The sequence below is a fragment of the Quercus lobata genome, chromosome 4, assembly GCF_001633185.2.
Source record: "Quercus lobata isolate SW786 chromosome 4, ValleyOak3.0 Primary Assembly, whole genome shotgun sequence".
Lineage (NCBI taxonomy): Eukaryota > Viridiplantae > Streptophyta > Magnoliopsida > Fagales > Fagaceae > Quercus > Quercus lobata.
The window spans coordinates 94,285,491-94,300,293 of record NC_044907.1 but is presented as its reverse complement, the minus strand read 5'-3'; the positions used below and the strand labels follow the sequence as shown (position 1 = coordinate 94,300,293).

Genomic DNA, 14,803 nt, shown 5'->3' with positions numbered 1-14,803 from the left:
TTGGTAATCGATACAATTCTTTTGCTTTTTACGTTCTCCTTTTTCAGTCTATGCTTTCTTTCTTTCTTTTTTGTTCCGATCCCCCCTTTTTGCATGTTCTTCTTTCAGTTTATATACCACCCTCTGTGTTCCATCCTCACCACACACGTGTAGGTTGGGTTCGGGAGATTTCTTTCTGTCCCATCTAGCACCTCCTGGAACTTCCTATGGACAGCTGTAAGGCTGCCTCCTTACTGTTCAGGTATCACTTCCACATTAATATGGTCAGAGAGTTGGTTGAGAGATAATTAATGCGGAGGCAGCTGTAGTTATAGATATTTGTTTGCCTTTTCTTTCTTACCCTTGGTCTGTTATCCCATCTTTAGTGGTGACGTAATTCCGAGGTCCAGTTGAAACAAGACCGCGTCTTGATTGTCCTCGGACGCATACTACCGAGGAGTATGGCGTCCTCGGACGAACGCAGAACTCTACTTTCGTGATATTGACTACCACCCTCCCTCAGTAATTACCCTTATGACCTGACTTGGCCTCCTCGGACGGATGTGCATCCTCGGATAGGCCATAGGCCCAACGATCCTGACCTTAATGGGCCTGTTGATTGGCTGGCCCCCACAATAGCCCCTCAAAATCCTACTTTTCGACCCTTCGGGAGAGAAGGTGGATTTTGACGTCATAAGCCCATACCTATGCGTGTTTTGGGGCATGCTCCTAACGCTTCAGCATCCCGATTTTGGCAGCATTAAATTTTGGTAACGCCCTTGTCTCCCACGTTCGACGGTGAGATTTAAATCAAACGGCAGAGGGCCTCCCTTGTTTTGTGAGCGAGAACTTTTACCGCTCACAATCCTCATATGACTACAAAAGCGTTCTCAAATTAACCCTGTACCTTACCTTCGATGATTACGTGGTTCTAGAGTTCATACATTGAACCTGCCTTTCTCTATTTTCGTTATTTTCCTGGCGACTACAAATAATCGTACTTTGTCCGAGGTCCTCCCTTTGAACCTGTAAGTCTTCTCGAAGTTTTTACCACTTTTATTTCAAACCCAACAGTCCTTCCTACTAAGTCTTTTAGAAAAATGGGGAAACAAAAGAATCCATTTCGATATCTTGTTAAATCCGAGGAAGGTATTAGAAACTTTCGCTCTAAGTATAAAATCCCATCAACGGTAGGGATGAGGTACGTAGCCCAAGGGGAATGGGTTGATGCCAGACAAACTGGGGAAGTAGTTATTCCCATGATTGCCTTTATAGAGGGCGGGATGACTATCCCCATGGGTAGTATCACTAGGAGTTACCTCAATTTCTTTAGGCTATCCCCCACCTAGTGTGCTCCAGACATGTTTAGGGTCCTGGGAAGTATAGACGCTCTGAATAAGAGAATGGACTTAAAGTTAACCCATCATGATGTGAATTGGGTGTACAACCTCCATCACTTAACTGGCCAGGGATATTATCTCAAGTTGAGATATCCTGAGGTAAGACTAATTCAGTGCCTTCCCACTTCAAACAAGAACCTAAAGGAGGATTTCCTTATTCTCTCTGGGGAATGGCACGATGGTCTACCTTGCCCGACAGTAGAGAGAACACCAGGTGGGCGCGTAGTCATAGATCTATACTATTTAGTTCGCGAACACATTTCGTTTACTTTTTTCTTTTTCATTATTTTTGTCTCCTACAATTTTCACTCTCGACTCAACGATTTTGCAGATAGACGCTACACAAAACCCAATCTTAGGTTAGTCAATAAGGCGAGCCTGGATAAGTTATTGAAGGCCGAAATATACGTGAATGAGGCTGACGGTCAGCTCCGGGCAGCACACTTAATTCTCGGCTATACCCCCATTTCTTTTGCTTTTCAGGCACCGAAGTGCGTGATTAGAGCCCGCGATCCTCGATTTTACCGTATCAGTGTTGCCTACGAAGGGTTCATTGTTCTAGAGGGTATTCCGCTTCCCCAGTACACATCTCGCACAGAGCCTCTTTTCGTAGCCAGCGTCTCGGTGGGAACTTCTCCATCCTTACCTTCCCTCAGGGAAAAGGAAATAAAAGGGAGAAAGCAAAAAGAGAAAGGTGAGGAAACAGTTGTAGCAGTATCTGAGTCCTCGGACGATTTCAGGACTTTTGATCAACCCACAAGCCCCGAGGAAGATCCTAACAAGATGGGGATACAAAGAAAACCCCAGAAAAGCTTGCTGGAGCTGATGGAAGGTCAGTCGGGAAAGAATGTGCCTGCAAAAACAATACCATCCTAGGGTGTCATGTAGTCTTGGCCATAGAGGAAGTCTTATTGCTCCCAAAAGATATGGCCGAAATAAAGAACATGAGGAAGAATGAACTTGTCCTCGACAATAAACGATATTTGGGCATGGTAAGGAGCTAACTTTTATCTTTCTCATTATGTGACTGTTACTCACCAATATGCACTTTTTATTGACTATAGTGTTAACCTTTTTCCTACAGATCATCCAAAATACTTTCAAGCTAGATGAGATGCTCAACGCTTGTTCCAATCAACTAGACGATGAAAGAAAAAGACGGACAACAGCTGTACAGACCTTGTCCAAATTCGAACAGGACTTGGCCGATGCAAAGAAAAAGTTACAGGCCGAAGAGCAAGTCCGCAAGATCGCCGAGTCGGCATTAGAAGGCTACCAAAAGCAGGCCGAGAACCAAGGGAAACTTCTGCGGGAGGCGAATGCCGAGCTAAAGAAGACTTAAGAGCAAATCCTAGTTCTTAGGAAACACCTGGAGGAAACTCAGAAGCTAAGGGAGCGAGCTAAAAAGTCCAAGGAGCAAGCGCAGAAAGCAAAAATCGATGCCGAACAGGCTATGAACGAAGCTGAGCAGAGAGGCTACGAGGTTGGTATATCTGAAACTGAGAAGGCTTTGAGAGCCGAGGTTCCAGAGGTATGCCGTATCTACTGCGCAAGAACTTGGAGCGAGGCTCTTAACCGTGTTGGGGTTGAAGCCTCATCTGAGTTACGTAAGCCAGAGAACATATTCTATCTCAAGGCGATCCGCCCCTCAGTTCTTCTACCCCATCAGGCTGATGCTCCCTCTTTAGTTATTAACCTCAACGAGGAGGTTTCGCCTCATAGTTTTCCTCCCCGTAGCCAGCCGGAATTAGCTAGAGAGGGACTTGCCCCTTCAGGAGCTTCCCCAAACAAGACCACCATCGCTTCAGAGGCAGAGACGGCCTCCCAAGGTTTTCAACGGGATTTGGACTCCACAGTTCTACCAACTGGGGGCGTTACCAAAGCCAAAGAGGGAATCACCACTTCGGAGGCAGACTTACCCGCCAGCCAGAACCCAAAGATCCAATTGAAATTGAAAAAGTAGAACTTGTTTTATAGCTTAACTAGACATTTAGTAGGGAACTTCCTTACTCATTTTCTTACCGTTTTTACTACTTTATGTTATTTTTGTACTCGTTCACTTTGTTATTGTAATTTGGATAGGTTCATTTCAACTACCTTTTGCTTGTATGGGACAATTTTACTCACACATATCGTCAATCGATAATCAGCAATAGGCAATAAGCATTAATACAACAGGGTCTTAGGGAGACTTTTTGATATGCGCGTATTCTTTCCAATCAATTGCAATTCAGTACCTTGATTGTACGCCAACTTACGTCCTAAGATCTCTCTTTGATTCCCCAATGAGTGTTACAGGGCGTTATTTCCCGTTAAGTTTGTGATTAGAAGATCTATCACAACTCAGTTACTGTTTAACACTTTGATACACAACATAGGACGTTAATTTCCACTAAGTTTGCGATCTAAAGACCTGGCATAACTTAGTTTCTATTTAACATTTCAATATACATCATAAGACGTTAATTTCCACCAAGTTTGCGATCCGAGGACCTGGCATAACTTAGTTTCTGTTTAACATTTCAATATACATCATAGGACGTTAATTTCCATCAAGTTTGCGATCCGAGGACCTGGCATAACTTAGTTTTTGTTTAACATTTCAATATACATCATACGATGCAGGAGTACAAGATGTATGGTTGACGAAAATTAAAAGAAATATTTGAATTGAAATACTTTTGATATCGAAAGCACCCAGAATCATGCCCCACTTAGCAATTCTCCCGATGTAGTCAGCACTTCTGAGTATGGACTTAAGAGGCAGTTGGGTCAAGATAACCACGGTATGGGCCTGAAAGTAGTGCGGAAGTTTGCGTGTTGCATGGACCACCGCTAATATGGCTTTTTCTAATGACAAATACCTTACCTCGGCCTCATGGAGGGATTTACTTACATAATAAACTGGCCTTTGGACGCCATTGTCTTCTCGTATCAAGACGAAACTAACTACATGAGGGGCAACCGCCAGATAAGCAAACAACACCTCATCCACCTCAGGGCTAGACATAATAGGTGGCCTGGACAGGTATTCTTTCAACTGCCGAAACGCTACCGCACACTCCTCGATCCATTCAAATCCTTGCCACTTATGTAATAGGCGGAAAAAAGGACGACACCTCTCAATCGACTTGGAGATGAATCGATTCAACGCGGCAGTCATCCCAGTCAGTTTCTGCACTTCTTTTGGATTCCGAGGTGCTTACAAATCGTTAATGGCCTTAATCTGGTCTGGGTTCACCTCAATTCCTCTATGGGTTACCATGTACCCCAAGAACTTCCCAGAACCGACACCAAATGAGCACTTTGAAGCATTCAAGCGTAACTTATGTTTTCTCAGTATCCCAAAGATACTCGTGAGGTCTTCCACATGTTTGGACGCCACTTTAGTTTTCACAACCATATCATCGATGTAAACTTCAATATTTCTACCCAGTTGCGGCTCAAACATCTTCGTCATCATGCGTTGGTAGGTAGATCCAGCGTTTTTCAAGCCGAAGAGCATCACCTTGTAATGGTAATTCCCAATCGGGGTCACAAAAGCAGTCTTTTCCTGATTGTCGGCGGCGAGTGGTATTTGGTGATACCCTTGGAAGGCATCCAAGAAACTCATCCTAGGGTGTTCCACGGTCGCATCCACCAACTGGTCGATCTTCAGCATGGGAAATGGATCCTTGGGGCAAGCCTTATTGAGATCCGTGAAGTCGACGCACACCCGCCATTTTCCCGTCTTCTTTTACTACCACCGTATTGGCCGACCATTGAGGATAAAAAACTTCCTTGATAGCCCAGCCTGTTTGAGCTTGGCAACTTCACATCTGACTGCCTCGGCATGTTCCTTCGATGGTCGCTGAGGAGGTTGCCTCCTGGGCATAACGGCGGGATTCACATTGAGTCGATGACAAATGAAATTCAGGTCCACCCCTGGGGCTTCATACGGGTTCCATGCAAAAACGTCCACATTGGCTCGGAGGAATTCCAGCAACCTCGCCTTCTCTAGCAAAGGCAATTTAGCCCTAACCTGGAAGAATTTTTCCAGATCGCCAGCAACAACTACCTTCTCCAGATCTTCACACTCTACCCCATCGGCTGGTATGTCCAAGCCTGATACTGGAGACTTTAACTGCTATAACTCATTGTCGGCCGTAGCCGAGGTTTCTGCTTCTGGTCGATGCTGTATAGCCGCTACTAGGCATTGCCGAGCAGCCGCCTGATTCCCTACTATTTCCAACACTTGGTCTCCGGATGGATACTTCACCTTTTGATGCAGAGTAGACGAGACCGCTTTAAGGGTGTGAAGCCAAAGTCTACCCATAATAGCCGTGTACGGAGAAAAAACATTTATGACAATAAAGTCCACCTCCACCACATCCGTACTTGATTGCACGGGCAGCCTGATCAGTCCTTTAGGAATGACCAACCTTCCCTCAAAACTTACCAGAGGAGAGTTATAGGTTGTTAAGTCCTCTGGCTTCAAACCTAGTCCCTTGTACAAGTCTAGATACATCACATCCACAGCGCTACCCTGATCAACCATCACTCTTCTGATATCGTACCCGCCAATTCTCAACGTTCCACCAAAGCATCCTCATGGGGCTGTATGGTCCCAACCATATCCTCATCTGAAAAGCCTAGAATCAGGGGGACACGCACCTTGGCTCTCTTCAATGCTTGGGAATGATCCTCGGCCAGGGATCGGGACACCGACAATACTCTGGAGGGGCAAGATCCAGTCCTTCCCGGGGCCGCAAAGATAACGTTAATTGTACCCAGAGGGAGTCTTGATGAAGCGTCCCCACGCACCTCTGAACCTGCTTGGCTCACCCTTCCACTGGAGTGATGCAAGAGTTGTTTTAATTTCCCTTCACGAACCAATTGTTCCAAGTGATCCCATAAATTCCTACAATTATCCTTCGTGTGCCCATGATCCTGATGATAGTGATGGTATAAGTTCGGGTTGCGTTTCCAAGGCTCTCTTACCATCTTGTTCGGCCATTTGAAGAATGGCTCGTTCTTTATCTTTTCCAAAACCTGCTGCACTGGCTCTCGAAATATTGCATTAACCACCTGGGCGTCCGCCGAACCTGACTGCCCAACAAAATCCCTCCGGGGTCGAGTGCTATTATAACGGTCCGACCTGAAATCCCTCCTCTCCTGAGGGATCACCTTGGCCTTTCCTTTTCCCTGAAGTTGATCTTCCTCTACCCTTCTGTACTTATCTATTCTGTCCATCAGTTGGCGCACACTGGTGATAGGTTTACCCATCAGGGATTTCCTCAAATCGTGATCAGCTGGGAGGCCAGCTTTGAAAGTGGTTATAGCCACAGCATCTTTCTTTCCCTCTATTTCATTAAACATTTCCCAGTACCTATCCGAGTAGTTCTTGAGAGTCTCGCCCTCTCGCATAGACAGAGTCAGCAAAGATCCCAAAGGCCGAGGAGTCCTGTTGGATGTAATAAAGCGAGCACCAAAAGCCCAAGTCAATGTTTTGAAAGATCCAATAGAATTGGCCCTTAAGCCGTTGAACCACCTCATCGTCGTCGGACCCAAACTAGATGGAAAATCTTTGCACATCAAAGCCTCGTCCCTGGAATAGATAACCATCTTCTTGCTGAAATAGCTTACATGTTCCACTGGATCTGAATGACCATCATACAGAGAGAACGTAGGCTGATGGAATCGCCGAGGATGAATTGCATCGTCAATGTTTCTCGTAAAGGGCGACTTGGAAATTTGACTCAGGGCTTTGTTCATGGCATCGTTTCCCAAGCCCTTGCTAGGTGGACTTCTACGCTTACGTCGATGGCGGTGTTCCTCTTCATAGGAGAAAGTCTCACTTGGCGGAGTTCTCGATCTCCGCCTATAACTAGCTTCATCCGACTCCTCAGATGATGGTTCGGAGCAAGGTGGGGAGCATTCCCGCCGTGCATGGCGCAACTCTCTCTTCAAATCTGCAATCTCACGTTGCAGATTCCCATCATGGTTCGCGTGGGAGACGTGACTCTTCCCCCGAGAGTGGCTCCTGGTGGTATGAGTTGTACGTACACTCCTCTCATGGCCTTCTCTCCGTTTGGGACTCCTTCGAGGATCACCATGCTAGGAGCCCCTTGACTCTGCCTGGTGCAGGTTGGCATTCTCCTGATGCGGTCCCGCCGCGGGGTGATGTGGACCCACTTCCTCCATCAGAAACGTTGCACCAGAAGTCCTTTAAGTTAACACAAGCTCTCCCCACAGACGACGCCAATTGTAAGGACTCGATTTGTAACGACCCAAAACGATACTGGGTTCGCACGTAAATAGGCCTAAACAATATAATTTGTAGAGCGTGGGTGTTTAAGAACTAGATTAACTTTTGTGGAATGAAAAGGTTCACCCTCACGTATATTGAAGGCTCAAAGCTGGTACAACGATCGTTTTGTTTTGGTAATCGATACAATTCTTTTGCTTTTTACGTTCTCCTTCTTCAGTCTATGCTTTCTTTCTTTCTTTTTTGTTCCGATCCCCCCTTTTTGCATGTTCTTCTTTTAGTTTATATACCACCCTCTGTGTTCCATCCTCACCACACACGTGTAGGTTGGGTTCGAGAGATTTCTTTCTGTCCCATCTAGCACCTCCTGGAACTTCCTATGGGCAGCTGTAAGGCTGCCTCCTTACTATTCAGGTATCACCTCCACATTAATACGGCCAGAGAGTTGGTTGAGAGAAAATTAATGCGGAGGCAGCTGTAGTTATAGATATTTGTTTGTCTTTTCTTTCTTACCCTTGGTCTGTTATCCCATCTTTAGTGGTGAAGTAATTCCGAGGTCCAGTTGTAACAAGACCGCGTGCTGATCGTCCTCGGACGCATACTGCCGAGGAGTATGGCGTCCTCGGACGAACACGGAACTCTACTTTCGTGATATTGACTACTACCCTCCCTCGGTAATTACCCTTATGACATGACTTGGCCTCCTCGGACGGATGTGCATCCTCGGATGGGCCACAGGCCCAACGATCCAGACCTTAATGGACCTGTTGATTGGCTAGCCCCCACAGGTTTTATTCAAAAAGATTTATAACAAATAAATATTAGTCATACATTTCCTAATATTTGTATTTCATATCTAAAAATCAAAATTAAAAATGATGAGAATCCTATCAAAAAAAGAGAGAATAATTATAGAATGCTCAGTATAATCTGCTATGCATTAGCGACAACATTATTCAATAAATATTAGATCAAATTAGAATTTAAAAAACTGTAGTTGGTCTTTCAAAGATCAAATAAAATATTATCCATTATTTCAAACATATATTCAAAATTGATGAAAATTTATTAAATTTTAAAGTATAGAAGTAGCTGGAAAAAAAAAAAAAAAAATTCATGAAGAAGGAAACAATGGATGCATGACAATCAAAACCCATACAGTATTTTCCCCAAGGTTAAGTAATGAGTCATACATAGACATAGATGCTACAATGTGTGATGTGTCATACATAGATGCTAGACGTGGCACACAGTTTTAGACTCTCGCCCCACCTTAGCCTAAAAAAACTATAAAAGCCTTTATTCATTCACACATCTCTCACTCCAATTCTGCCTTTTCATAAACATAGTTCCAAATGGCCGATTCAACACCACTTCTCTCCCAACCCAATTCCGCCGAGTCACAAAGCACCACCCCACCTCTAGAGAAACACCGTCCATCCCTTGATTCCTCCATTGAACAGTGTATAGGAGTATTTGGGTGGGCCCAATTCTTCCAAACTCTACTTGTATCCTTGGCATGGCTATTTGATGCACAACAAACATTCATTAGTGTCTTCACTGATGCATACCCAACATGGCACTGTACTACTCATCAACATGGTTGCGACTCCGTCTCCAACATTTGCTATCTTCCAAAAAATTCATGGGCATGGGATTGGCCTTCCTATACATCAATCATATCAGAATGGAAGTTAGAATGTTCTTCTTCCATTATCACTGGCTTGCCTGCATCATCTTTCTTCATGGGTTGCCTAGTGGGTGGATTCGTTCTTGCTACACTTGCTGATTCCTCACTTGGTCGCAAAAACATGATCTTTCTTTCATGCCTAACCATGTCCCTATCTTCTTTGCTTACTGTCTTCTCCACCAACATATGGGTTTACTCGGCTTTAAGATTGGTTTGTGGGTTTGGCCGTGCAACAATTGGAACTTCTGCACTTGTGTTAACAGCTGAGCTTGTGGGTAAAAGGTGGCGAGGCCAAGTGGGTGTGATAGGGTTCTTTTGTTTCACAATTGGGTTCTTATCACTACCTGCTATAGCTTATTTGAATAGAGGTTCATCTTGGAGATCTCTTTATTTATGGACTTCTATCCCAGGAATCTTTTATTCTATGCTGGTTCACTTCTTTGTTCGCGAGTCTCCTAGATGGCTCTTTGTGCGTGGACGAAAAGAGGAAGCAGTTGCCACGTTGAAAAGCATTGCAACACCTAGCCATAGTAGTTGTTTAACTTGGAGCTTCTCTGAGGTTTCGTTTCAGGAAGAAAGATGGAATAATGGGAATGTTTTCTCGACTATAAAGATGTTGGTGCAGAAAAGATGGGCTTTCCGAAGGTTGTTACCGGTTTTGGTGATAGGTTTTGGGGTTGGAATGGTGTACTATGGCATGCCGTTAGGCCTAGGAAACTTATCATTCAATCTCTACTTGAGTGTGACATTAAATGCCTTAGCTGAGATACCATCTTCATTGATCACTATGTTGCTTATAGGTAAGTTGAACAGAAAATTTTCTGTGCTTGCTTTCACTACTCTTAGTGGGATTTTCAGTATTATGTGTGCTTTGAAAGGTGAGGTGTGGACAAGATTGCAGATTGGACTTGAGCTAGTATCCTTCTTCAGTGCTTGTACCGCTTTCGATATATTACTCATATTCACAATAGAGTTATTCCCTACTTCTGTGAGGAACACAGCTGCTTCGTTGGTGAGACAAGCAGTTGTGTTTGGTGGTGTGTTTGGTCCGATCCTAGTGGCTGCTGATAGAAGAGATGGAATTTCATCCTATGGGGTGTTTGGGTTGGTGATAGGCTGTTGTGGGCTGTTTGCAGTTTGTTTACCAGAGACAAGAGGTAGAGCACTTTGTGATACAATGGACGAGGAAGAACACAAAGAGAAGGCAATTTGTGACGGTGAAGGTGATGTCTTGGCTTAATTAGCTTTTGGTTTGCTCAAATTATGTAAAAACTGTGTGCAGTGATTGGTCAAGAATCTTTAAAATAAACAACATTTATCTTTCATAAGATTGAATTTTTTTTTTTTTTTTTGGTGAAGAATTTCGTAAGATTGATTTGGTTGTATTTTATTTATTTTTTAATTTCTTTTCTGAGTGTATGTGAATTTGGCCTGGAATTTAACCATGAAAAAAGGAAATACAAATTCCCTCTTTAAATTTTATTTATTTATTTATATTCCACCATTCATAATGTTCAAGTTTATAAACATCCTGTGCATAAACATTTCTAAAACATCATTTTTAATTTTGATTTTTAGAAAACAAATATCAGGAAATGTAAGAATAATATATTTTAATGTTTTATGAATAAAATTTTTTGGAAGAAGATGGTGCTACTATTTTTATGTGAGCTGGCCATCAATAATGATATATGACTATATATATTATCCATTAAATTTCAAGAGAATAATAGAATACATGAGCTAACGTAGTTCGATTTGATGAACTAAATCCACAAGCCTAGCCGGTTACATCTTTATAATGTCAAAATAATGATAGAACATACTGACAATATATAACAATATGCTAATTGCGAATTTATTTTTTTTATTTTTTTATGCGTGTAGGAAATGCTAATGTTAGAGATATATATTAGACATATTAGCCCAATGTAATAGGCCCAAGCCCATTCCTGCTTGTACTAGTAATCTAGGGTTTAGTCGCCTATATATACTCATGTTAGGGTTCATTGTAACATAGGAAGTTATTGTACTACACTCTCATATAATAAAGATGTAGCCCTTAAGGGATTCCTCCGTGGATGTAGGCCGTCAAGGCTGAACCACGTAACCCTCGTGTTCTCAGTGTTCCTCTGCTATGCTTCCCCTTCCGCATCTACTCTAGCATACATAACATGGTATAACACATCTCGATGCTAATATTTAACATGGTATCAGAGCCAGGTTTCGTTCTTGGCATCAAACAAACATCTCTACACAACAAAGAAGATTCTCACGTGCACATCACCATCAGAAGTCACATATGCTTGTCTGCTGGATCTAGACTCCACGGCATCTCGCAGCCGCCACGGCTCACTGCTGTGTCCAAGATCCACAAACTCAAGCAAAGCCGTGACTTAACTTTTCAGATCTGTGCACATCAAGCCTTCGCCTGTCGAAACCAACACCACAGACGTGCTCCTCGGCCTCTCGTGAGGAAAACCCAGAAATTCGGTCTCCCGAAGCCCTGCCACGCGCCTCCACGCGCCACAGAAGCCTCCAGAAAATTCCCACGCGCCGCCTCAGATTCATCACTTTCAGATCGTCTTCTTGGTACACGCGCCACCATGAAGGCCTCCTCGTCCACCGATCTACTTCGCCTAAGAATCTGGTGGTCATACGACGCTGCACGCGCCACCACGCGCTAGCGCAGTTTCTAGCGACTTCTCCACGCGCCGCCGATTTCACAGGGTCAGTTTCTTCTTGGTACACGCGCCGCCATGACGGCCTCGCAGCTCGCCGATCTGCCAAACCACCGAAGTCCGAGCATCAATCTCCCTCGCACGCGCCTCCACGTGCCTTCGGAAGTTCCAGACACGCGCCGGAGGAATAGAACACGCGCCGAAGAGCTGCTGCTATGACTTGTGACGTCATCGGATGACGTCACCTATCCACGTCATCATGCCACGTCAGCCCTAGTCCACGTCATCATGCCACGTCAGCCCTAGTCCACGTCAGCGACACGTCATCAGCCACGTCAGCAGTGTCGTCTCGTCAGCACCACGTCGTTGACCCGGACCGACCCGACCCGGACCACCCGGATCTGACCCGTGAGCACTTTGACTGTTGACTTTGACTCTGGACCAGTTGACTTTGACTTTCTGCGTTGACCTTTGACCAAAAGTCAAAATTTCCAAAAGGGCCTATCTTGCTCAGTTTTTCGCGTAGATTCCGATTTTGGCCTCCGTTTCTTCATTTGAAACTCCGAAATTGGATATTTGGCACATTTTTCATTGTGGTTTCTTCAAAGGCATTTTACAAGGCATCTTCAAGTGATCTTCTCATGTTTATCCAACCTCAAGTCTTCATCAAGCTTCCGCCTTGAGTTTGAGGGAGGGTGTTAGAGATATATATTAGACATATTAGCCCAATGTAATAGGCCCAAGCCCATTCCTGCTTGTACTAGTAATCTAGGGTTTAGTCGCCTATATATACTCATGTTAGGGTTCATTGTAACATAGGAAGTTATTGTACTACACTCTCATATAATAAAGATGTAACCCTTAAGGGATTCCTCTGTGGATGTAGGCCGTCAAGGCTGAACCACGTAACCCTCGTGTTCTCAGTGTTCCTCTGCTATGCTTCCCCTTCCGCATCTACTCTAGCATACATAACATGGTATAACACATCTCGATGCTAATATTTAACAGCTAACAGCAATTAGTCTCAATACATTCACGTAAAATATATGAGGAGTTGTGTGTGAAAGTCTTTCACATTCAAAATGCCATGCTCGCATTACTTATTTGTTCATCTCAAATTGAAATGTCTACTAAAATGATATATTGTCAATATCTTATTTTGTTGAGAGCCTGAAGACAAAAATTTATGAAATAGCACGCTTGTAAAATTCTTCAAAACAAAGCACCGACTCGCTTTTAGAGTTTTTTATTATTATTATTTTTTTTATAGAGTTGGTGATGAATCTTACAACAAGATTCTCTCTATATTACCTGAAATAGAGAGAATTCATTTTAATATTAAGAATTTATTTTATTCTTAAAATGTAACAGTATACAAAATATTCAGTCACTTAAAAATAATAAATAGTTGACACTAAAAATTTAAAAAGTACCATTTCTCTCTCTCTCTCTATATATATATATATGTATAAATATATATATATATATATATATAAAAGACATAATTTAAGTATAATATTTAGATGTTATTTTTTAGATTTTCTTTTTAAGATTCTGATATATGACTTTTTTCTCATGAAATGGAAATGTATTTTTTAGTTAAGTGATCATATGACAGAATATTAAGAAGATAATTTAAAAAACATTACCTAAGGTATATTATATATAAATTTTGTATATATATATATAAAGACATAGGTGCCCTTGCGAAAAATAATATAATAATATAATACATAGATTTATTAATTGGAATTGTATAAACAACATGATTTTGAGTAACAAAATTTCAGTCGAGGTTTTCCAATTCAATTAAATAAGTGGTTTTGATCTTTTGATTAGAAAAGACAATTAGTTCGAGTAGCACTTAAACAATATACTATTTTATCACTCTGGTGGAGAATGGGTCATCCTCGCCCACAGTATACAATTATTAATATATTATCTCATTCTTTGCTTTGCGTGTGCTTTGGACTTTGTTAAAGTATGAAAGTAACTGGGCGCTCCTAAATGATAGGAGGCCCCAGCAGCGAGCGTTTCTCTTTTTCACTTTTGTTGCTGTTATCCTTTCATTATAAAGATACACCCAATAGATTGAAGTTCCAGAGAATTCACGAGTCTTCCCGTCAATAATGAAATGATGATAAAGGCCTATTTCTCTAAATTGACCCGCAGAAATCGATTACGTAGGTACTTTTGTTTGTTTGTTTGTTTGATTGATTTTTTTATTCCTTGTTGTTTTGTTTATATATATATATATATATATATATGTGAGATAATATTTGAAATTTATGACATTGTAATTGTTTTTTATTATTAGATACATCAATAATTTTTTTTAAATATAATTATGTATAATTATATATTGGTGAGATTTGAATAGAGTCCTTTATTTGATGTTAAAAAATTTTACACGTTGAAATAATTCAAATGGATCTATTTGATATTGTTATGAAAAGCAATACTTACAGTACAGTTACATATAAGATTTCTCATTCAATCCCCGTATAATCTATAATCTTTGTTTCTTTCTATTTGTTTGCGTTTTGAATGTTTATCATATTTTTCTTTAGCAAAAAAAAAAAAAAAAAAAAAAAAAAAAAAAAAAAAAGTAGAGTTCTAGAGTCTGATAATACATCAGAATATTTTCCTTTTTAATGTTCCATTGAAAGATAGTAATCCAAGTGGAAAAAACAATTGGTGGCGCTAGGTGAGATGGAGATTACTCAATGATGCAGTGATTATATGTGAGGACTCAGGAGGATATGAATTGTCAAAATTTGATTGCTAGTGAGCAAATTGAGAATGA

General features: G+C 42.0%; 1 protein-coding gene across 1 annotated transcript; it reads left to right on the top strand.

Annotated features, from left to right (window-relative positions):
• Window positions 1–8,952: 8,952 nt before the first annotated feature.
• LOC115987311 (organic cation/carnitine transporter 3-like) lies at window positions 8,953–10,644 on the top strand. The gene has a single exon (XM_031110831.1). The coding sequence runs from the start codon at window positions 8,982–8,984 to the stop codon at window positions 10,554–10,556; it is 1,575 nt and encodes a 524-aa protein (XP_030966691.1). The 5' UTR covers window positions 8,953–8,981; the 3' UTR covers window positions 10,557–10,644.
• The last annotated feature ends 4,159 nt before the right edge of the window (window positions 10,645–14,803 follow it).

Coding starts and splice junctions, on each gene's coding strand:
- LOC115987311 (XM_031110831.1), top strand. CDS start 8,982: ATGGCCGATTCAACACCACTTCTCTCCCAACCCAATTCCGCCGAGTCA.